A 21765-nucleotide genomic window follows, 5' to 3' on the forward strand; every position below is an offset into this window, starting at 1 on the left:
GTGCACTTGTAGTCCCAACTACTCGGGAGGCTGAGGCAGAAGAATCGCTTGAACCTGGGAGGTGGAGGTTGCAGTGAGCTGAGATCACGCCACTGCACTCCAGCCTGAGCATCAGAGCAAGACTCCATCTCAAAAAAAAAAAAAGAAATAGCACAGGTTGCTATGGTAGCACAAACATAAGGGCTGGGAGGCCAGGGGAGGCTTCTCTAAGGATGTAAATCATGTGCTGAACTAAGAATAAGGAGGAATTAACTAAGCAGAGAAGGAACTCAGGATTCTAGGCAGAGGAAAAAACAAAGGCACAGACGCACGGCATGTAAGTGGAAAACTACATAGCTTGGTAGGTGAATCAGTGTTTGGTGAGAAAAGCAAAACTACTAGTAGTAATATTTAGTGAAGGATTTATTACAGGTATTTAGACTTATGTGACTATGAGGCCCTTGCATATGATTCTGGAGCCTGGGCCTGAAGTGAGCAGGGAAAGGAATTAGAAAAGGAAACCAGGCCAGGCGTGGTGGGTCACCCCTGTGATCCCAGCACTTTGGGAGGCTGAGGCGGGGGGATCACTTGAGGTCAGGAGTTCGACCTCAAATGGTCCACCTGCCTCAGCCTCTCAAAGTGCTGGGATTGTGGGCACGAGCCACTGGACCCAGCCTTTATTTTTTGTAGAAACAAGGTTCTCACATCATTGCCTAAGCTGGTCTTGAACTCCTCACCTCAAGTGATCCTCCTGCCTCAGCCTCCCAAAGTGCTTGGATGACAGGCATAAGCCACCACGCCTGGCCTAATGGGTGATAATTTAAGAAACTATATTACTACTATATCGCATGGACTGTTAGTATCCTCTTTATCACTGAAAACATGGCCATTAATGCCTTTAAATCTAAACGGATCAGAGAACCAATTCTGGATAACCCAAAACCACTTCAGAGAATCTATCATCATGGTTCTGTTCCTCTGGAAGCACTTCTAATTCCAAACTATATCAGTCAGGATTCAGACAAGCAAAACTACTAGCAGTGATATATAAAAAGCGGTTTAGGCTGGGTGTGGTGGCTCACGCCTGTAACCTCAGCACTTTGGGAGTCCGAGGCAGGAGGATCACTTGAGCCCATAAGTTTGAGACCAGTCTGGGCAATACAGCGAATACCCTGTCTCTACAAAAAGTTAAGAAGTTAGCCAGGCAGGTCGCATCCACCTGTGGTCCCAGCTACTCAGGAGGCTGAGATGAGAGGACGGCTTGAACCCAGAAGGTCAAGGCTGCAGTGAGCCTTGCTCGCACCACTGCACTCCAGCCTTGGCCACAGAGCGAGACATTGTCTCAAATAATAATAATAATAAAAGAAGAAGGAAGAGGAGGAGAAGGAGGAGGATGAAGAGGAGGAGGAGCAGGAGAATGAAAAGGAAGAGACAGGAGGAGAAGGGAGTTATACAGAGATATGACCTTAAAACATTTTTGGGAGTTGGCTAAACAGTCCATGCGAGGCTGTTGCTTATGTTTCTGATACTGGGGCCTGAAGTCAGCAAATCAACAGTTGAGAAGGAAAGAAAGATAAACTGGAATTTGCAAGGATGAGCTAGAACTCACAAAAGGATGAGGCTGACTCACTGCCTCCCAACTTACAGTAATCTCTACTCCAGTTCCACCGATTTTTTTCTTTGGGGAGACAGGGTCTTGCCCTGTCATCCAGGCTGGAGTGCAGTGGTGCAATCATGGTTCACTGTAGCCTCAAATTCCTGGGCTCAAGTGATCCTCCCACCTCAGCTTCCCTAGTAGCTAGGATTTTATAGGCGTGCACCACCATGCCCAGCTAATTTTTTTGTTCTGCTTTTTTTTTTTCTTTTTCTTTTTACACATCAATAGAAGATTCCTTGTGAATGTTCCGTTTTTTTTGAGACGGAGTCTCACTCTGTCGCCCAGGCTGGAGTGCAATGGCACAAACTCGGCTCACTGCAACCTCTGCTTTCCAGATTCAAGCAATTCCCATGCCTCAGCCTCCCGAGTAGCTGGGATTACAGTCAGTCACCTGCCACCACGCCTGGCTAATTTTTGTATTTTTAGTAGAGACGGGGTTTTGCCATGTTGGCCAGGCTGGTCTTGAACTCCTGACCTCAGGTAATCCGCCTGCCTCAGCCTCCCAAAGTGCTGGGATTACAGGCATGAGCCACCATGCCCGGCCCTAATTTTTTTAATTTTTTGTACAGATGAGTCTTGCTATTTAACTAGGCTAGTCTCTAACTCCTACCCTTAAGTGATCCTCCTCTCTTGGCCTTCCGAAGGGCTGGGATTACAGGCATAAACCCCCACCACCCACCTGCATTTATATTGTTTATAAATAAATGCACATTTTGGCCTGGCACAGTGGCTCACACCTATAATCCTAGCACTTTAGGAGGTTGAGGCGGGTGGATCACCTGAGGTCAGGAGTTCAAGACCAGCCTGGCCAACATGGTAAAACCCCATCTCTACCAAAATTACAAAATTACTCGGGTGTGGTGGCGTGCACCTATAGTTCCAGCTACTCAGAAGGCTGAGACAGGAGAACTGCTTGAATCTGGGAGGTGGAGGCTGCAGTCAGCCAAGATTGTGCCACTGCAAACTAGCCTGGGCGAGACAGAGAGAGACTGTCTCAAAAATAAATAAATGAATGCACATTTTGAGAGGCATGCTCAACATATTTACTTAAGTAAATTTGGAAAGTTTCGAGACCGTCTACCTATATGAAGTGGAAATGTCATATTTAAGGCCAGGCACTGTGCTCACACCTGTAACCCCAGCACTTTGGGAAACCAAAGCGAGTGGATCACCTGAGGTCAGGAGTTCAAGACCAGCCTGGCCAACATGGCAAAATCCCATCTCTACTAAAAATACAAAAATTAGCTGGGCATGGTGGTGGGTGCCTTTCATCCCAGTTACTCGGGAGCCTGAGGCAGGAGAATTGCTTGAACCTGGGAGGCGGAGGTTGCAGTGAACTGAGATCATGCCACTGCACCACTCCAGCCTGGATGACAAGAGCGAGACTCCATCTCAAAAAAAAAATAAGTCATAAGTACAATAATGAATATATGGGTTTCACACTCAGAAGAGAGATCTAATTTTGAAATCTGATACCTTGATAACTGAGACGGGTGTGGGCTGGTGGTGGTGGTATGTGAGTTGTAGTTTAAATCTGTGACTCCCTAACTTGCTTTTGGGTGTCAACATTTGCTGACATTCTTGGAACTCACTAAAGCAGCTCCTCTCTTCCTCATCTTATTTCCCCTAGCTACTTCCCCCTTTCTGCATGCCTAGGACTCTATGGAAGCCATACATATCATCCATCTAAACTCACAGGCAATTCACCCACTAGATCATAAATCCCTAGAAGCAGGAATTAGATCCATTCACCATTTGTTTTCCTCAAGATACCGAGTACAAGCAAAGACTGAATACCTGTTTGCTAACTGAGAAGACTGCTATTTTTATCTTAACATCTGGTCAAATTTGCCCACTTTCCTAAAATTTCACCAACATTTTGCTGGCATAATAACATCATGAATTTATTAGTATTCATTTTAAAGGGCTCCTTAGAGGTTTGTTTTTTTCTAGACTCACTTGTATGATCCAAACCAAAAACTAATAAAAAGGAGGGCCTCTGTTTGTTTCTGTTTAAATTGTGGGCTAGTTTCATAAAAATACAACAAATGAAAGAAATTCAGTGTTTTTTTCCCCATGGATACTCAACTGATATATATCTTTCTGTTTCTAGGTGTTCTCTACTCTATGTATGAGGATCACATTAGACCTAGATTCTTCAATGAGGCCAAAAAATGAAGCTACACGCTGGAAGCAAGAAAGACAAAAACCTTCTGAAAACGATTTATTATACACCAATAACAGACTTAAAGAGAGCCAAATCAAGAACGAACTGCCATTCACAATTGCTACAAAGAGAATAAAATACCTAGGAATACAATTAACAAGGAACGTAAAGGACCTCTTCAAGGAGAACTACAAGCCATTGCTCAACAAAATAAGAGAGGACACAAACAGATGGAGAAACATTCCATGTTCACGGTTAGGAAGAATCAATATCGTGAAAATGGCCATACTGCCCAATGTAATTTATATATTCAATGCTATCCCCATCAAGCTACCAATGACCTTCTTCACAGAACTGGAAAAAACCACCTTAAACTTCATATGGAACCAAAAGAGAGCCCGCATAGCCAAGTCAATTCTAAGGAAAAAGAACAAAGCGGGAGGCATCACACTACCGGACATCAAACTATACTACAAGGCTACAGTAATCAAAACAGCATGGTACTGGTACCAAAACAGAGATATAGACCAATGGAACAGAACAGAGGCAACACAACATATCTACAACCATCCGATCTTTGACAAACCTGACAAAAACAAGCAATGGGGAAAGGATTCCCTGTTTAATAAGTGGTGTTGGGAAAACCGGCTAGCCATGTGCAGAAAGCAGAAACTGGACCCCTTCCTGACACCTTACACTAAAATTGACTCCAGATGGATTAAAGACTTAAACATAAGACCGAACACCATAAAAACCCTAGAAGAAAACCTAGGCAAAACCATTCACGACATAGGCGTAGGCAAGGACTTCATGACCAAAACACCAAAAGCATTGGCAACAAAAGCCAAAATAGAGAAATGGGACCTAATCAAACTCCACAGCTTCTGCACGGCAAAAGAAACAGTCATTAGAGTGAATCGGCAACCAACAGAATGGGAAAAAATTTTTGCAGCCTACCCATCTGACAAAGGGCTGATATCCAGAATTTACAACAAACTAAAACAGATTTACAAGAAAAAAACAAACAAGCCCATTCAAAAGTGGGCGAAGGATATGAACAGATACTTTACAAAAGAAGACATACGTGAGGCCAACAAGCATATGAAAAAATGCTCATCATCACTGGTCATTAGAGAAATGCAAATCAAAACTACATTGAGATACCATCTCCCGCCAGTTAGAATGGCGATCATTAAAAAATCTGGAGACAACAGATGCTGGAGAGGATGTGGAGAAATAGGAACACTTTTACACTGTTGGTGGGAGTGTAAATTAGTTCAACCATTGTGGAAGACAGTGTAGCGATTCCTCAAGGACCTAGAAATAGAAATTCCATTTGACCCAGCAATCCCATTACTGGGTATATATCCAAAGGATTATAAATCATTCTACTATAAGGACACATGCACACAAATGTTCATTGCAGCAGAGTTTACAATAGCAAAGACCTGGAACCAACCCAAAATGCCCATCAATGATAGACCAGACAGGGAAAATGTGGCACATATATACCATGGAATACTATGCAGCCATCAAAAACGATGAGTTTGTGTCCTTTGTAGGGACATGGATGAACCTGGAAACCATCATTCTCAGCAAACTGACACAAGAACAGAAAATCAAACACCGCATGTTCTCACTCATAGGTGGGTGTTGAACAAGGAGAACACATGGACACAGGGAGAGGAGCATCACACACTGGGGTCTGTTGGGGGGAAATAAGGGAGGGATAGAGGGGGGTGGGGAGTTGGGGAGAGATAGCATAGGGACAAATGCCAGATATAAGTGAAGGGGAGGAAGGCAGCAAATCACACTGCCATGTGTGTACCTATGCAACAATCTTGTGTGTTCTTCACATGTACCCCAAAACCTAAAATGCAATTAAAAAAAAAAAAAGACTGGCAAGGAATTTCAAGAGGCAAACCAAAGCGTAATCAAATTTCATCTTTAACCTGTCATGAAAAGAGAAGCATTGTGGTGGCTCACACCTGTAATCCCGGCACTTTGGGAGGCCAAGGTGGGCAGATCACAAGGTCAGGAGTTTGAGACCAACCTGGCCAAATGGTGAAACCCAGTCTCTAGCAAAAATACAAAAATTTGCTGGGCGTGGTGGTGCACACCTGTAATCCCAGCTACTGGGAAAATTGAGCCAGGAAAATCACTTGAACCGGGAGGCAGAGGTTGCAGTGAGCTGAGATCATGCTACTGCACTCCAGCCTGGGACAGAGTGAGACTCCATCTCAAAAAAAAGAAAGAAAGAAAAGAGAAGCATTATATATCTACCACTCCTAGATATTAATTAACAATATATTGAGTTCAAAAACTTTTATTCTAAGATTTTATCTCAAGAAGCATTATGTATCTGCCACTCCTAGATATTAATTAACAATTTATTGAGTTCAAACACTTTTTATTCTAAGATTTCATCTCTGTCCCATTTGGCAAGAGCAAGAGCAGGTAGCAAGCCTGTGAGTGGCAGTGGATTAAAGGGGCGGAGTAACAGAAATTCCTTCCCTTCTCTGCTCCTCTTGGAGTGAAGCTGGTTCAGGCTCCACAGGTGCATGTGCACTAGGACTCTGCTCCTGAGACATGAGGTGAAACCATTAACCCCAAGCCTGACGGTCCACTTGTATTTTCCACGTAGGTACGTGCAGCACTGATGCAATTATGAGGAGTCTCAGTGTGGGTGGAAATGCTCCCTGCTCTATTATCCCTCGGGATCTGAAGGACCCGCTGGCTTCAGCCTGGTCAATCAGTGATCCATGGGCTGACATCAGAGCCACGCAAATTACAGACTTGGTGCCTGATGGAAAAGAAAAAGAAAGAGAAAAAAGCCTGAAACTACAAGAGAGAGTTTAGGGCAAGCCTAGAATTTCTCAGTCTGGGAGGAGGGGAGCTGAAAGAATGGGGAAAATTTGTCTCAGGGAAATAACTTAGATGACAAAGCCAGAAAGAAGCAGCATTGGGGTGGGGTAAAAAAAAAATACAGGAGAGAAGAAAACAGTTACAGCTTTCAGGTAGCAGGCAGTTTTCTAGTAGTTTTTAAGAAAATCTGCTTAGAACCATAAAAACATAATAGCTTAGAATGGAAAAGAAAGAAAAGCAGTAATCGATTCAAATATGTCAAGGTAGGCTTCCAGCAAGTGGTTCTGGTTCCCACCTAGAACAACCATTGAGTCAGGAGAAGGAAGTATGAATCTCTGGATCTTCTGCTCAGGGACCCAGACAAAAGGTCTCTGCTTTAGGGCTCTCTTAATCATGAAAGTCAAATCATTTCAACTTAATATGTCTCTTGACCTTGTTCTACATCAGATAAGTTCCCTAAGGCATAGCTGCCTCTGCAGATTGGGCTTGGGGCCAATTTGTTCCACTTGAGGGGAAAATAGAAGCACCTGTAAAATTGCCCAGGAACTAAAGTCTTGGAAGGAAAAGGCCTATTTGAGTTTAGGAATCCAAGCACTTTGGAGGCCAAGGCGGGCGGATCAACTGAGGTCGGGAGTTCAAGACCAGCCTGACCAACATGGTGAAACCCCGTCTTAAAAAAAAAAAAGGGCCAGGCGCAGAGGCTCACACCTGTAATCCCACCCCTTTGGGAGGCCAAGGCAGGTGGATCACGAGGTCAAGAGATCGAGACCATCCTGGTCAACATGGTGAAACCCTGTCTCTACTAAAAATACAAAAAATTAGCTGGGCATGATGGCGCGTGCCTGTAATCCCAGCTACTCAGGAGGCTGAGGCAGGAGAATTGCCTGAACCCAGGAGGCGGAGGTTGCGGTGAGCCGAGATCGCGCCATTGCACTCCAGCCTGGGTAACAAGAGCGAAACTCCGACTCAAAAAAAAAAAAAAAAAAAAGGAATTCTTACCCTGGGCAACATAGGGAGACCCCCATCTCTACATAAAATTTCTGGGTGTAGTGGAACGTGCCTGTGGTCCCAGCTACGTGAGAGGCTGAAGTGGGAGGATTATTTGAACCCAGGAGGCTACAGTGAGCTGTGATCACGCCACAGCACTCCAGTCTCTGTGACAGAACAAGACCCTATCTCAAAAAAGTGAGAGTGAAAGGACAAAGAAATCTGTAACTGTTATGAGTGTCAGATTTAGACTATGTCCAAGGTCATGTTGAGGTCTGGAAGCAGTGGGTGGATGAGCAGAAAGAACACTTGGGGGGCCGTAGGCTGGTGAAAGATGATTTTATTCAGCAGCAGCTCTCATCAACAGCTTTCTCACACTGTCTGCCCTGCCTCGACTGTCTAGTCCGGCTCCCACACACAGCTTTGTGGCCCCTGCCTTCAGGGTCAGCCACTTAACTCGTTCTCTCTGAGCACGAGCAAGCTGAGCTATGTCCTGGCTCCCCGCTGTCCATCTGCAAGAAACACACTCCATTTTGCCTTCCTGGTTCCCAATTTACACTTAAGAGTAACTGAGTGCTCGCTTCGGCAGCACATATACTAAAATCGGAACGATACAGAGAAGATTAGCATGGCTCCTGCTCAAGATGACACGCAAATTCATGAAGCGTTCCGTATTTTTAAAAAATAAAAATAAAAAAAAGAGTAACTGACAACATTAATTGAATTCTTTTTTTTTTTTTTTGAGACATAGTTTCGCTCTATTGCTCAGGTTGGAGTGCAGTGGTGTGATCTCAGCTCACTGCAACCTCTGCCTCCTGGGTTCAAGCGATTCTCCTGCCTCAGCCTCCTCAGTAGCTGGAATTAGCTGGAATTACAGGCGAATGCCACCATGCCCAGCTACTTTGTGTATTTTTAGTAGAAACAGGGTTTCCCCACATTGGTCAGGCTGGTCTTGAACTTCTGACCTCGTGATCCACCTGCCTTGGCCTCCCAAAGTGCTGGGATTACAGGCATGAGCCACTGTGCCCGGCCTAACTGAATTCTTATTGTGTACCAAACACCATTATTTAACACTTCACGAACATTAATCCTCATAGTAGGCTGGCACAGAGATTCATGCCTGCAATCCCAACACTTTGGGAGGCCAAGGCAGGCAGATCATTTGAGGGCAAGAGTTTGAGACCAGCCTGGGCAACATAGGGAGACCATGTCTCTACCAAAAAAAACAATCCTCATAATAAACTGAGGCAGGAACTATTATTTATTATTATCTTCATTTTGCAAATTAGGAATCTGAGACTTAGAGAGTTTAATTTGCCTAAAAACACAGCTAGTTAGTGGCAAAGCCAGGCTTTGAACACAAATCTGTGAGACCCAGGAGCCAAGACTCAACCACCACACCATATCGCCTCCTTAAACAATTGTACACCTTAAACAATTCCCTTCCATTCAAAAATTGAGACCGGAATGATACAAGGTAGTCACAGGAGGACAGAAAACTCCAGGAAGCAGTTTCACTTGACTGGCAAAAGGAAAATGTAAATAGCTGTCTAAGAGGGATTGAAAACCAGGATGTGGGCCACACTAGCTAAGACCAACTGGATCCAACATGACACTGGATTTGACCCCGGTTCCTCCTAGGACCTCATTATACACTTATTAACATATTAAATCATACACCCCCCAGCACCACGACAGTTCCTGGAACAACAGAATTTGGTGTAAAAATGGCTGCAACCACCTGACCAACATGGCGAAACGCCATCTCTACTAAAAACACAAAAATTAGCCCGGTGTGGTGGTGGGTGCCTGTAATCTCAACTACTCGAAGCCTGAGTTGGAGAATCGCTTGAACCCAGGAGGCAGAGGTTGTGGTGAGCCAGGATCATGCCATTGCACTCCAGCCTAGGTGACTCAGTCTCACAAAAAAAAAAAAAAAAAAAAAAAAAAGCCAGCACCACAGTTCCAAGAAATCTTCCCCGTTTTTATTTTTTTTTTAGAGACAGGATTTCTCCATGTTGGTCAGGCTGGTCTCGAACTCCCAACCTCAGGTGATCCGCCCACCTCGGCCTCCCAAAGTACTGGGATTACAGGCGTCAGCCACCGCACCCAGCAAAATCTTCTCTTTTTTCCAGGAATCTTCATAAATACTCCATCCCTCAGTTAAAGAAACGCATAAAGACAGAAACCCCATGGTGGCTCACACCTGTAATCCCAGCACTTTGGAAGGCTGAGGTGGGTGGTTCACCCGAGGTCAGGAGTTCAAGACTAGCCTGGCCAACAAGATGAAACCCCGTCTCTACTAAAAATACAAAAATTAGCTGGGTGTGATGTCTGGAGCTTGTAATCACAGCTACTTGGGAGGCTGAAGCAGGAGAATCGCATGAACCCGGGAGCCAGAGGTTGCAGTGAGCCAAAATTGCACCACTGCACTCCAGCCTGGATGACAAGAGTCAGCAAAACTCCGTCGAAAGAAAGAGAGAAAAAGAAACCCCAAACCCTGTTGCATGTCTGTCTTTTTTTTTTTTTTTTTTTTAGCTGTACCAAATGTGTATCCTAGCATTATTAAAAGGCCCACAGTCAATATAAAAAGTCCCATCAGTTTAATAACGATTAAAAAAAAAACCCCAAAAGTGGCCGGGCACAGTGGCTCACGCCTGTAATCCCAGCACTTTGGGAGGCCAAGGCGGGCGGATCACGAGGTTAAGAAATCCAGACCATCCTGACCAACATGCTGAAACCCCGTCTCTACTAAAATACAAAAATTAGCTGGGTGTGGTGGTGCATGCCTGTAGTCCCAGCTACTTGGGAGGCTGAGGCAGGAGAATTGCTTGAACCCGGGAGGTGGAGATTGTAGTGACCCGAGATTGTGCAACTGCAGTCCAGTCTGGCGCCTGGCGACAGAGCAAGGCTCTGTCTCAAACAAACAAACAAACAAAAACCCAAAATTGGAAAACTGAGGGGCAGGGGAAGAGACACCTGGGCCGGGGCAAGAGGAGCGCTGCTCATGGCACCAGGCCTGGCCACGGGCCCCCCGGTATTGCTGATGCTACTGTTCCTACGCGGGGGGGCGGGGGGGGCGGCAGTAGTCTTGTGGGAGCCACCGTTCGCCTGGGTGGGGGACCCTCACTTCTTCTGGGGTGCGCTTAGCTTTTACATGCCCCGGATCTTGTCCAGCAGGCCAGAGATGAAGGTCTCTGTGGGTTTGTAACAGTCACCCAGCAGCTCCTTGACCCTGGCAGCCCAGGCATAGTCACTCTCCATGTAGAGGAGCTCATCCACGTCAATCTCCAGTTCTAGGATCTTTTCTTCCTGGCAGTCATAGAGGCGCGTGAGCTGGTACAGGATCCACTCCTTTATGACGCTCTTCCATAGCTCCTTGCAGTCAAACTTGACGGTGACCTTCCCTTGGTGCCTCGCTGGGCCCTCATCATCTGCGCGGCTCTGCGGTGAGAGCGGCGGCACCGGCACCGGCGCCTGCGAGCGGCTGCAGCATTGGGGCGGGGAGAAGGGGGCGGGCGGGGGCCTCCCCGGGTCTGGCCTGGCAGCGCACCCCCGCTTTCCCGCCCTTTGTCCCCCGTCTGTCTTTCTTGAGTAGGCCTGCACTCCCCTTCGTTTTTTTTTTTTTTTTGTTTTTTTTTTTTGCTTTGTAATAAATCCTACTTTCATTATTTTCTGATTTGTCCTTGAATTCCTTCTGCAACGGTGTCAGAGGCCCCTCTGGTGTTTGGTGACCTCTTCTATCCCACTGGTATCAAAATCTTGCTCAAAGACTATCTTTTTCATAAAATCCTGTTAATGTAGATTCACTAAACATTCCACATTAGGGCAAGAGCCAACTCATTTCATTTCTTTTTTTTTGAGACAGGGTCTTGCTCTGTCACCCAGGCTGGAGTACAGTGGTGCGATCATGGCTCACGGCAGCCTCAACCTCCCCAGGCTCAGGTGATCTTCCCACTTCAGCCTCCCAAGTGGCTGGGACTACAGGTGCACGCCACCATGCCTGATTAATTTTGGTATTTTTTTTAGAGATGAGGTTTCATCATGTTGCCCAGGCTGGGCTCAAGCAGTCTGTCCACCTTGGCTTCCCAAAGTGTTAAAATTACAGGCATGAACCACTGTGCCCAGCTAACTCATTTCTGTATAGATGTTAATACATATCTGTATCATGTTTGCTTTTTATTTAAATAGGAGGCTTTTCTTCCATGCCTACCTTCCACCCACTCTCCAAGTATATTTTTCATGTTTCTGTTCTCTCCAAAACTACATAAAATTAATTCCTCCTATGCTTCCTCTTCTTTTCCCAGAAAACTCCTATTATTCTTTTTTTTTTTTTTTTTTTTTTTTTTTGAGACGGAGTTTCGCTCTTGTTACCCAGGCTGGAGTGCAATGGCACGATCTCGGCTCACCGCAACCTCCGCCTCCTGGGTTCAGGCAATTCTCCTGCCTCAGCCTCCTGCGTAGCTGGGATTACAGGCACGCACCACCATGCCCAGCTAATTTTTTGTATTTTTAGTGAGACAGGGTTTCACCATGTTGACCAGGATGGTCTCGATCTCTTGACCTTGTGATCCACCCGCCTGGGCCTCCCAAAGTGCTGGGATTACAGGCTTGAGCCACCGAGCCCGGCCAAAACTCCTATTATTCTTGAAGGTCCCCTTAAAATACTGGCCTTTGTGATGCATTCCCAGTTTCCTCTAGGCAGCATTCCAGTACTACAGTCTATCTGCTACCCTTCAAACACTTCTTACTCCACTCAAGCACTTTAACACATTCTGAATATATAGTCATTGAGCAATGTGTTGTTAGGTAATTCATCCTTGTGAAAACCTCAAGGAGTGTACTTAAATAAGTCTGGATAGTATAGCCTACTATACACCTAGGCTTTTTGGCTATTACTCCTAGGCTATGAACCTATACAACACGTTACCCTACTGAAGACTATAGACAACGCAATGGGAAGTATTTATGTGGCTAAATATATCTAAACAGAAAAGGTGCAATAGGCCAGGCACAGTGGCTCACGCCTGTAATCCCAGCATTTTTGGAGGCCACAGAAGGAGGACCACTTGAGCCCAGGAGTTCAAGACCGGCTTGGGTAACAAGGAAAGACACTTTACAAAAAATTTAAAAATTTGGCCGGGTGCGGTGGCCCACGCCTGTAATCCCTGCACTTTGGGAGGCGGAGGCAGGTGGATCACCTGAGCTCAGGAGTTTGAGACTAGCTTAGCCAACATGATGAAACCCTGTCTCTACTAAAAATATAAAAATTAGCTGGGCACAGTGGTAGGTGCCTGTAATCCTGGCTACTCGGGAGGCTGAGGCAGGAGAATTGCCTGAACCCAGGAGGCGGAGGTTGCGGTGAGCCGAGATCGTGCCATTGCACTCCAGCCTGGGTAACAAGAGCAAAACTCCGTCTCAAAAAACCACCACCACCACCACCAACAAAAACAAACAAACAAAAAAAAAACCAGCGACTTCTTGTAAGTTTAGAATACAGCTCCTCCTCTGTATATACTAATCTCTTCAAGTCATCTCTCACAAATTGGTTTCAGATGGACTCTTGTGAAACCTTTCAGTTTGATGGTCAGGAGACTGGGTTCTAACCTTAGATTCACAAACAACCTACGTGTAACTCTGCTTCAGTTTCACACTCTTCTGGAAAAAGGAGGGGGGAAAAGCACATAGCACTCTCTTTACCTCTTCTTTCCCACTTGCTGCTGCTTTTTTTTTTTTTTTTTTTTTAATATCCCACTTGCTTCTTTAAAGGCCTTCAAAGAGCTTCTCTTCTAAGCCTGGAGCCTTCTATATTACCATTCTCTCATTTTCAAGAAAAAGACTGAGGGAGGAGATGAGAAACATAGAGTCCCAAAGATGGTGAAGAATCACATAGTGAGGCCCTGCAGTCTCAGCGGACAGAAAAGGAATAGGCAAAAAATAAACTCCAGGGCAATTAAAGACCTAAAGTTGTAAAAACAAAACACCAACCAAGTTCAAAATTATCTAGTGCTCACTTCTGCAGCACATACACTACAACTGGAATGATACAGAGATTAGCATGGCCACTGTGCAAGGTTGACATGCAAATTCATGAAGCATTTCCATAATTTAAAAAAAAATTTTTTTTTTTGAGACAGAGTCTCGCTCTGTTGTCCAGGCTGGAGTGCAGTGGCATGATCTTAGTTCACTGCAACCTCCGCCTCCCAAGTTCAAGCAATTCTGCTGCCTCAACCTCCCGAGTAGCTGGGGTAACAGGTGAGTGCCACCACGCCTGGCTAATTTTTTGTATTTTTGGTAGAGACGGTTTCACCGTGTCAGCAAGGATGGTCTCGATCTTCTGACCTCATGATCCACCCACCTCGGCCTCCCAAAGTGCTGGGCCACTGAGCCTGGCCAAAAAAAAAACTTTTTAAAGGCCAAGGACAGTGGTTCATGCTTATAATCCCAGCACTTTGGGAGGCTGAGGTAGATGGATCACTTGAGTCCAGGAGTTCGAGACCAGCCTAGGCAACATGGTGAAACTCTGCTCTACAGAAAACACAAAAACTAGCCAGGGATGCTGGCACATGCATGTAGTCCCAGCTATTTGGGAGGCTGAGGCAGGAGGATTGTTTGAGCCTGGGATGTGGAGGTTTCAGTGAGCCAAAATCACAAAGTTAAAGGAAATAAAACAAGATGCAGGAAAATAAGTGCCACATGGAAATAAGTGCACCACAAGGTGCGGTGGCTCGTGTCTATAATCACAGCACTTTGGGAGGCCAAGGCGGGCAGATCACGAGGTCAAGAGTTAGAGAACAGCCTGGCCAATATGGTGAAACCCCATCTCTACTAAAAATACAAAAAATTAGCCCGGCATGGTGGCAGGTGCCTGTAATCCCAGCTACTCGGGAGGCTGAGGCAGGAGAATGACTTGGACCCGGGAGGCGGAGGTTGCAGTGAGCCAACAGCACACCATTGCACTCCAGCCTGGGAGACAGAGTGAGACTCTGTCTAAAAAAAAAAAAGAAAAGAAGTGCACCATTGCAGTCCAGCTTGGGTGACAGAGTGAGACCTTGTTTCAAAAACAACAACAACAACAACAACAACAAAATTATCTGAAAAAAATAGTGTTTTTATACTAATGATAAAATTTTAGCAATAAAATTATGAAAAAGCAGAAGTCAAAATGGACAATTCTGATTAAATTGACTATTAAAATGTTTAAAACTCCCATCTAAAAAACTTTTTTTTTTGAGACAAAGTCTCACTCTGTCACCCAGGTCGGGGTGCAGTGGCCTAATCACAGCTCACTGCAGCCTTGATCTCCTGGGCTCAGGTGATCCTCTCATCTCAGCCTCTGAAGTAGCTGGGACTACAGGCACATGCCACCACACCTGGCTCAGTTTTTCCATTTTTTTGTAGAGACAGGGTTTCACCATGTTGCCTAGGCTGGTGAAAAGCATTTTAAACAGGGTTAAAATATAAGTGACAGAAAAGGGGATAAAAAGATTACTGCAACATGTATATCTAAAAACGATGGGTCTCTAGTATCTGAAAAGGACTCCTACAAACCAATAAGAAGAAGCAGAAGATTAACAACCCAACAGAAAAATGGATTAGACTAGGAATGAATAGATATTCCCAAAAGAAATTCAAATGATCTATAATAGATAATAATATCTACTCCACTGCTCTAGTAATCTGGAAAATGCAAATTAAACTGACAATGAGATTTGTTTCACATCTACAGGACTACCAATAATCTAAAATTCTGACCATTTTAAGTGTTGGTGAGGATGTGGAAAAACTAGGGCTCTGATATCCTGTAAAACTGATAGAGCCACTTTGGAGAGCAACTTGATGTTGTCTACTCAAGTTGAAAATGCACTTATTCTTTGATCTAGAAAGTCTACTATCAGATAAATGCCTTAAAGCACTGTTTTTCAATCCATTAGTGACTCATAAAATCAATGTAGTGAGTCGTGTCCAGCATTTTACAAAAATGAAATAGGACAGAGTGCAACAGAGTAGGAAATAGAGTGCATATAGCAAGGGGAGGTATTATTTTATTAAACTTTTATTTAATGTATGAACTGGGCCTTAATAGAAAAGATATTTCCATAGTGGTTTCAAAACAAACTTCTGAAAATATTGCTTAATAGAAACTCTCATGCATTGGCACTAGGAGACCTGTTGGAGGATATTCCCTGAAATGCAGTGTTTGGAATAATGAAACACTAAAATCAATGTAAAGGTTGATCGGTAGCAAACGGGTAAGTAAACTGGGTTGTATTCATGTGATGGAACACCATTCCGCAAGCTAAATCAATGAACTTGCCGGGCATGGTGGCTCACGCCTGTAATCCCAGCACTTTGGGAGGCCAAGGCGGGCAGATCACCTGAGGTCAGGAGTTCGAGACCAGCCTGGCCAACATGGTAAAACCCTGTCTCTACTAAAAGTATTTAAAAAATTAGCCAGGCGTCATGGCGACCAAGTGTAATCCCAGCTGCTTGGGAGGCTGAGGCAGGAGAATCACTTGAACCCGGGAGGTGGAGTTATAGTGAGCAGAGATCGTGCCATTGCACTCCAGCCTGGGCGACAGAATGGGATTCTGTCTCATAAAATAATAATAATAATAATCAATTAAAATTTAAAAAATGAAAGCAGACTAATATAAAAGTGATGCCTAAAGGGAAGGAGAAAGGGAGGAGAATGGGACTTGGAAGGTGAAAATAGTTATGATACTATTTATTCATTTTGGGTAGTGAATACATAAACGAATGTTATAGTATTTTTTTGCTATTATCCTTTTAAAATATTTTTAACACATAAAAAAGAAATGAGAGGCCAGGCGCGGTGGCTCACACCTGTAATCCTAGCACTTTGGGAGGCCGAGGTGGGTGGATTACCTGAGGTCAGGAGTTCAAGACCTGCCTGGCCATCATGGTGAAACCCCATCTTTATTAAAAAAAAAAGAAAAGAAAGAAATGACATTAAGTGGGTTTTTGGGAATTAAGTTTTACTTTTGCTCAGAGATCTGAAGGAGTATCATAAGACTGTATTAACCATTAGTTATTAAAATCCTTGGCTGGGGCCAGGCACAGTGGCTCATGCCTGTAATCCCTGCTTTTTGCGAGGCCAAGATGGGTGGATCACCTGAGGTCAGGAGTTCGAAACCAGCTTGGCCAACATAATGAAACACCATCTCTACTAAAAATACAAAAAATTAGCGGAGTGTGGTGGCAGTCGCCTGTAATCCCAGCTACTCAGGACGCTGAAGCAGCCAAATTGCTTGAACCCAGAGGGCAGAGTTGCAGTGAACCGAGATCGCCCCACTGCACCCAGCCTCAGCAATGAGTGAAATTCTGTCTCAAACAAAACAAAACAACAAAAACCCTTGGCAGGGCCTGAGGAAGTGGCTCACGCCTGTAATCCCAGCACTTTGGGAGGCCGAGGGTGGATCACTTGAGGCCAGGAGTTAAAGACTGCCTATGCAACATGGCAAAACCCTGTCTCTACTAAAACAAAAATTAGCCAGTCATGAGTGGCGGTACACGACCTGTATTAGCCTGTCATCTTGTAGCAGGAGCGGCCGCGGGAAACAGATCTCTTGAACACCGAATAAAGGAGGGAGGAGTTTATTTGGCAGGGAGACCAGGCAGTAATTTGTCAAAAACCCAGCTCCTCTAACAAAGGAAGGTTCTGCCTTTATATAGGCTTATACTTTAGATGTTACACGTGGAAGAATCTTAGGTTCATACTTTTAGGACTCACATGTGAAAAGGTGTTGGTTTCCAGTTTCAGGAATCACATATGAAAGGGTTCCGGTTTACAGTTTTAGGACTCACATGTGAAAAGGTTTCTGGTTTGATCTTGTTTTAAGTAAAAACGTGCCTTCAGGAGAGTTTCCCCAAGGCCTAGCCTGTCACCTATAGGAAGGTAAAACCAGAGGCGCCAGTCGGTCAACCTTTTCTTCTATTGAAATGCAGCATGATAGTCAAAGGGGAAGTTGATCTGAGAAGCCTGGGTCTCCCTCTTCACCCCTGCCTTTGAGACCCTCACCACTCTATAATTAGTGAGAAGTCTCACCTTCGTTCTCACTTTCCAGATTTTCTGAAGAAACTGATATGTTTCATATAATATACTTGTGATGTCATCTTTTGGCTAACTACAGCAGTGATGAATCCCCTAATCATCTGAAGGAACGGGGGAGTAGACAAGGGAGCAGCAAACAAACACCTAATAGTATTATAACACTTATGATGAGGGATTTGAATCCTCCCAAGGATGAGAACCAACCTCGGAATAAGGACTCAGGGTTAAATCCGTGCCACACCTGTACAGGCACGTGTGCCAGTTTGGTCATGTCTCGCACAATATCCTCCACTGTTTGCCCCTGGTCATCTATGTGCAGACAGCAGTTGGTTAGATTGAATTTTCCATAGACTCCTCCTTTGGCTGCTAGCAAATAATCTAGGGCCAGCCGGTTCTGATAAATCACGTTTCTCATTTGAGTTTTTTTGTTGTGCTAAAAGGGACAGAGCTTTGCCTGTTTCATTAGTGAATATTTTCTTTTTTTTTTTTTTTTTTTTTTTTTTTTTTTTGAGACGGAGTCTCGCTCTTGTTACCCAGGCTGGAGTGCAATGGCGCGATCTCGGCTCACTGCAACCTCCGCCTCCTGGGTTCAGGCAATTCTCCTGCCTCAGCCTCCTAAGTAGCTGGGATTACAGGCACGCGCCACCGTGCCCAGCTAATTTTTTTTGTATTAGTAGAGACGGGGTTTCACAATGTTGACCAGGATGGTCTCGATCTCTTGACCTCGTGATCCACCCGCCTCGGCCTCCCAAAGTGCTGGGATTACAGGCTTGAGCCACCGCGCCCGGCCTCATTAGTGAATATTTTCAAAACAGCCTGCAACTGGATAATCCGGTTGAGCATGTAAAAAGGGGTCTGGTATCCCCATGAGCCATCCTCCGCCCATGTGGCCGGCCCATAATACTCAATAATTCTCTCCAGTGGCCACTTAGCATCTGTCCATTCTCCTATCTTTAGGTTTCTTCCACCTGTCTCAACAGATGATAGGAAGGAAGAGGGCTTAATGATGCCTATGACACAGCTACCTGTCCATCTCATGGATTACACACCTTATACTGAGTACCATTATATAAACAGGTTCCCTTCTATGCCCCTGTACATTTATAAGAACTGTAGGACAAAAGAATGGCAGTAACTTTTACGCCCTATCTGGTGCACATACTGAGGGCATTCTTTAAAATCAGTTAAGGTTCCCAACTGTACAAGTCCAAATATTAAGAACAACAAGTCCCATGATGAATTTCCTCATACTTCAGCCATGCATGGACCAGCCAGCTTCTGGGATATGGCTGGAGCAAGGCTTTTTTTTTTTTTTTTTTTTTTTTTTTTTTTAAGGTGACTCTGCAGTCCTTGCCTTGGTCTAAGTCTCAGCTGTTGCTGGTTTTTTACACAGCTGTGGTGGATTCAGGCTGGGAGTCCCTCTACCTTCACAGCTGTGTGATTGATAAGGATCAGGTCTGAGGTCCTTTCCATTGTGGCTTTAGAGGGACTGTACTCCGGTCCTTTATCCACACATGATTACCTAGTGAGAAAGGGTGAACTGGGGAGAAAAAGGCTTACAGAACATCTGTTATTTACTCAGGTTGAAGTATCCTAAGGATTCTCCCTAGGGTTAGTAACTAGCATCCTAACTCAATCTCTCCCCACTCCTGAGGAGTTCTTAGGAGTGCCCAGAGTAGGGGAGGGGGCCTATGGTATAAGACTTCATAGGGGAATATCCTGTTTTTCCTAAAGGGGGTGCCTCTAATTTTGAATAACACAAAGGGAAGTGCCTGCACCCACTTTAATCTTGTTTCCTGACACACTTTCCCTAAGCTGTTTTTGATGGTCCAATTCACTTTTCCACTTTTCTGGAACTCTGAGGTCAGTAGGCAGTGTGCAGTTTCCAGGTGATACCTAAGACCATTGCTGTTTTCCAGACTAAATCCGCCACAAATGCTGGTCTGTTGTCTGATCCGATGCGCAGTAGCAGTCCAAACCTAGGGATAAGATCTTGAAGCAGCACATGGGTTACTTCATGGGCCCTTCCAGTCCCACCCAGAGTATGTGCACACCAGGATCCACAAATACTTATGTCCCCCACACTTGGACGTTTCAGTAAAGTCTACCTGGAGATCTTTAAATGGAGCTGCTCCATAAGCTTGAATGTCAGGGAGAGTAGTTGGGACCCTGCCTCACGTTGTGTTGCCGACATGTAATGAATACATCTTGGTGCCACAGTTTTAGTCAAGGCTGATAAGTTTAAGATGTAAAAGTACTGGCCCAGCATCTTTTCAAGTGACTCTTGACCTAAATGAGTGGTCTCATGTACGGCTTGTACAACCGCTGCACATAGAAGGCCCTGGTATTTGGCAGGCTTACCAATGAGGTCTTTCGGTATTCATTAGAGACACCGCTGTGTGGGGTGCTTTGATATTTAAATTCTTCCCAGAGTTGAGGCTAGAATCTTTGATTGCCATTTTTCTTCTTCCTTTATTTTCTTTCTGACAGCATGAAAAGACTGTGTTAAATTGGCTAGCTCCAAAGCCAGAGCTGACAGAAGTTTTGCTTTTAGCTTCTGCCCCATTTAAAGGGTGTCTTGTCTTCTCCCCTCCCACCTTTGTCACTTTGTGTAAGGGTTTGGCCAGTACAGCGAAGTTTGGAAATCCACAATTTACAAAACCCACCACTCCCAGGAGCTCTCTTACCTGCTTCTAGTCTCAGGTTCTGTCACTTTGCAAATGGCTTGCTTCCTCTCTGCTTCTAGGCTGCATTCCCCCTTCTAGATAGTGAGTCTCAGATATTGCATTTGCTTTTTGACAAATCTGGGCTTTCCTTTTAGACACTTTATACCCACAGTCCTCCAGGTGCCGAAGTAAGGCATTTGTTTGCGCACCCAACTGCCATGGGGTGTCCCAATAGCAGGTTATCAGCATACCGGGGCATCATGCAAGCAAGAAGCTTCTAGGGGGCGGTCACAGGCTGATGCCTCCCCAGTGATGATGAGTTTCTGAGCCCCTGGGAAGCTGGGTCCAGGTGTATTGAGTGGTTACACCTCCTTCTGGGTTTCTTCCACTGAAATGCAAATAGTTTTTGACCCTCCAAGGCCAGTCCAATGCTAAGGAGGTATTCTTTAAGTCCAATTAAGTGAACCAACTATCCACTGCTGGCAATAATCCCAACTGCGTGAATAAATTGGGTGCAAAGCCACACAAGCCCTGCATGGGCCTGGGCGATAATATCAGTCCTCTGCTTCTGGCTAGGAAGTCTCCACGTTCCTTCCCAAGGAACAATGAGAGCCTGGATAACACCCCAACGGAGGCGGTTTTAGCTACAGGGAGTCTTTTTTATTGAATGGGATAGTGGCCCTTGATTTGCGCAAGAGGTTTTGCCGGAGAAGAGGCGCAGGGGCAATTCATTAAGTACAAGAAAGTCCATGTTAAAAAGACGCATAAGCAGCTGATGGCAATCAGCCCAAATGGGGTTATGAGTCTGAATAATAGTTTGCAGTAGATCAATGAGAGCTTGGGGTTTCTCGGTATAAGACGGGTTGTTATTTTTCCAATTGATAAGATCAGCCGAGGTGAACAGCAGGTACGTGAAAACACGCCTTTCTACCATGTGCATCCTCATCCACTCCCGTGTACCTCTGCTCTCTTAAAGGCATCTGCACCCTGGCCTTGGGTGCCAGAGAGGGAGTTCCCTCCAGGAAGTGGGCAGCAATGGGCAGAGTTTTTCCACACTCTCTTTTGTCTGCTCTGGAGGATTTAGGGGTGTGCAGCCCTGGTGGGGATGCTGAGGCTTCTGGCCCAGGGGCAGGGAGTCCTTGAGGAGGAGGAGGAGGAGGCATTATTGGCAAAAACTCTTCTGCCGCTCGGTCGACCAAAACCTTGGGAGTCCGCTTTTCTTGGTGGTGAGGGGGATGGTGGTTTCTAGCAGTCTGTCCCTTGGCTACTAAAACAGTCGCTGCCTGCTCTCTTAGCCACTTCGGAGGGTTTAACACTAACTGCAACCACGAGTCTATGTATGGAAATTGATCAAGGTGTTCTAGCTTGC

The 21765-nt window shown here is 45.1% G+C and overlaps 1 protein-coding gene and 2 non-coding genes across 4 annotated transcripts in view; all 3 read left to right on the forward strand.

Annotated features, from left to right (window-relative positions):
- TMT1A (thiol methyltransferase 1A) overlaps positions 1–5731 on the forward strand; it is a 39511-nt gene extending 33780 nt beyond the window's left edge. For both annotated transcript variants that reach the window (XM_064377093.1, XM_064377094.1), the window contains one exon: positions 3750–5731. In XM_064377093.1, the coding sequence (XP_064233163.1) occupies positions 3750–5105 (1356 nt within the window). In that variant the 3' untranslated portion in view covers positions 5106–5731. The remainder of the gene's footprint in view (positions 1–3749) is intronic.
- A 2497-nt stretch (positions 5732–8228) lies between these two features.
- Positions 8229–8334, forward strand: LOC135275468 (U6 spliceosomal RNA). The gene has a single exon (XR_010343101.1). It is a non-coding gene; the product is annotated as a U6 spliceosomal RNA (small nuclear RNA).
- Positions 8335–13661: 5327 nt separating this feature from the next.
- Positions 13662–13765, forward strand: LOC135275488 (U6 spliceosomal RNA). The gene has a single exon (XR_010343119.1). It is a non-coding gene; the product is annotated as a U6 spliceosomal RNA (small nuclear RNA).
- The last annotated feature ends 8000 nt before the right edge of the window (positions 13766–21765 follow it).

Source organism: Aotus nancymaae, unplaced genomic scaffold (assembly GCF_030222135.1).
Source record: "Aotus nancymaae isolate 86718 unplaced genomic scaffold, 86718_ANA_hifiasm-v0.15.2.pri h1tg000016l, whole genome shotgun sequence".
Lineage (NCBI taxonomy): Eukaryota > Metazoa > Chordata > Mammalia > Primates > Aotidae > Aotus > Aotus nancymaae.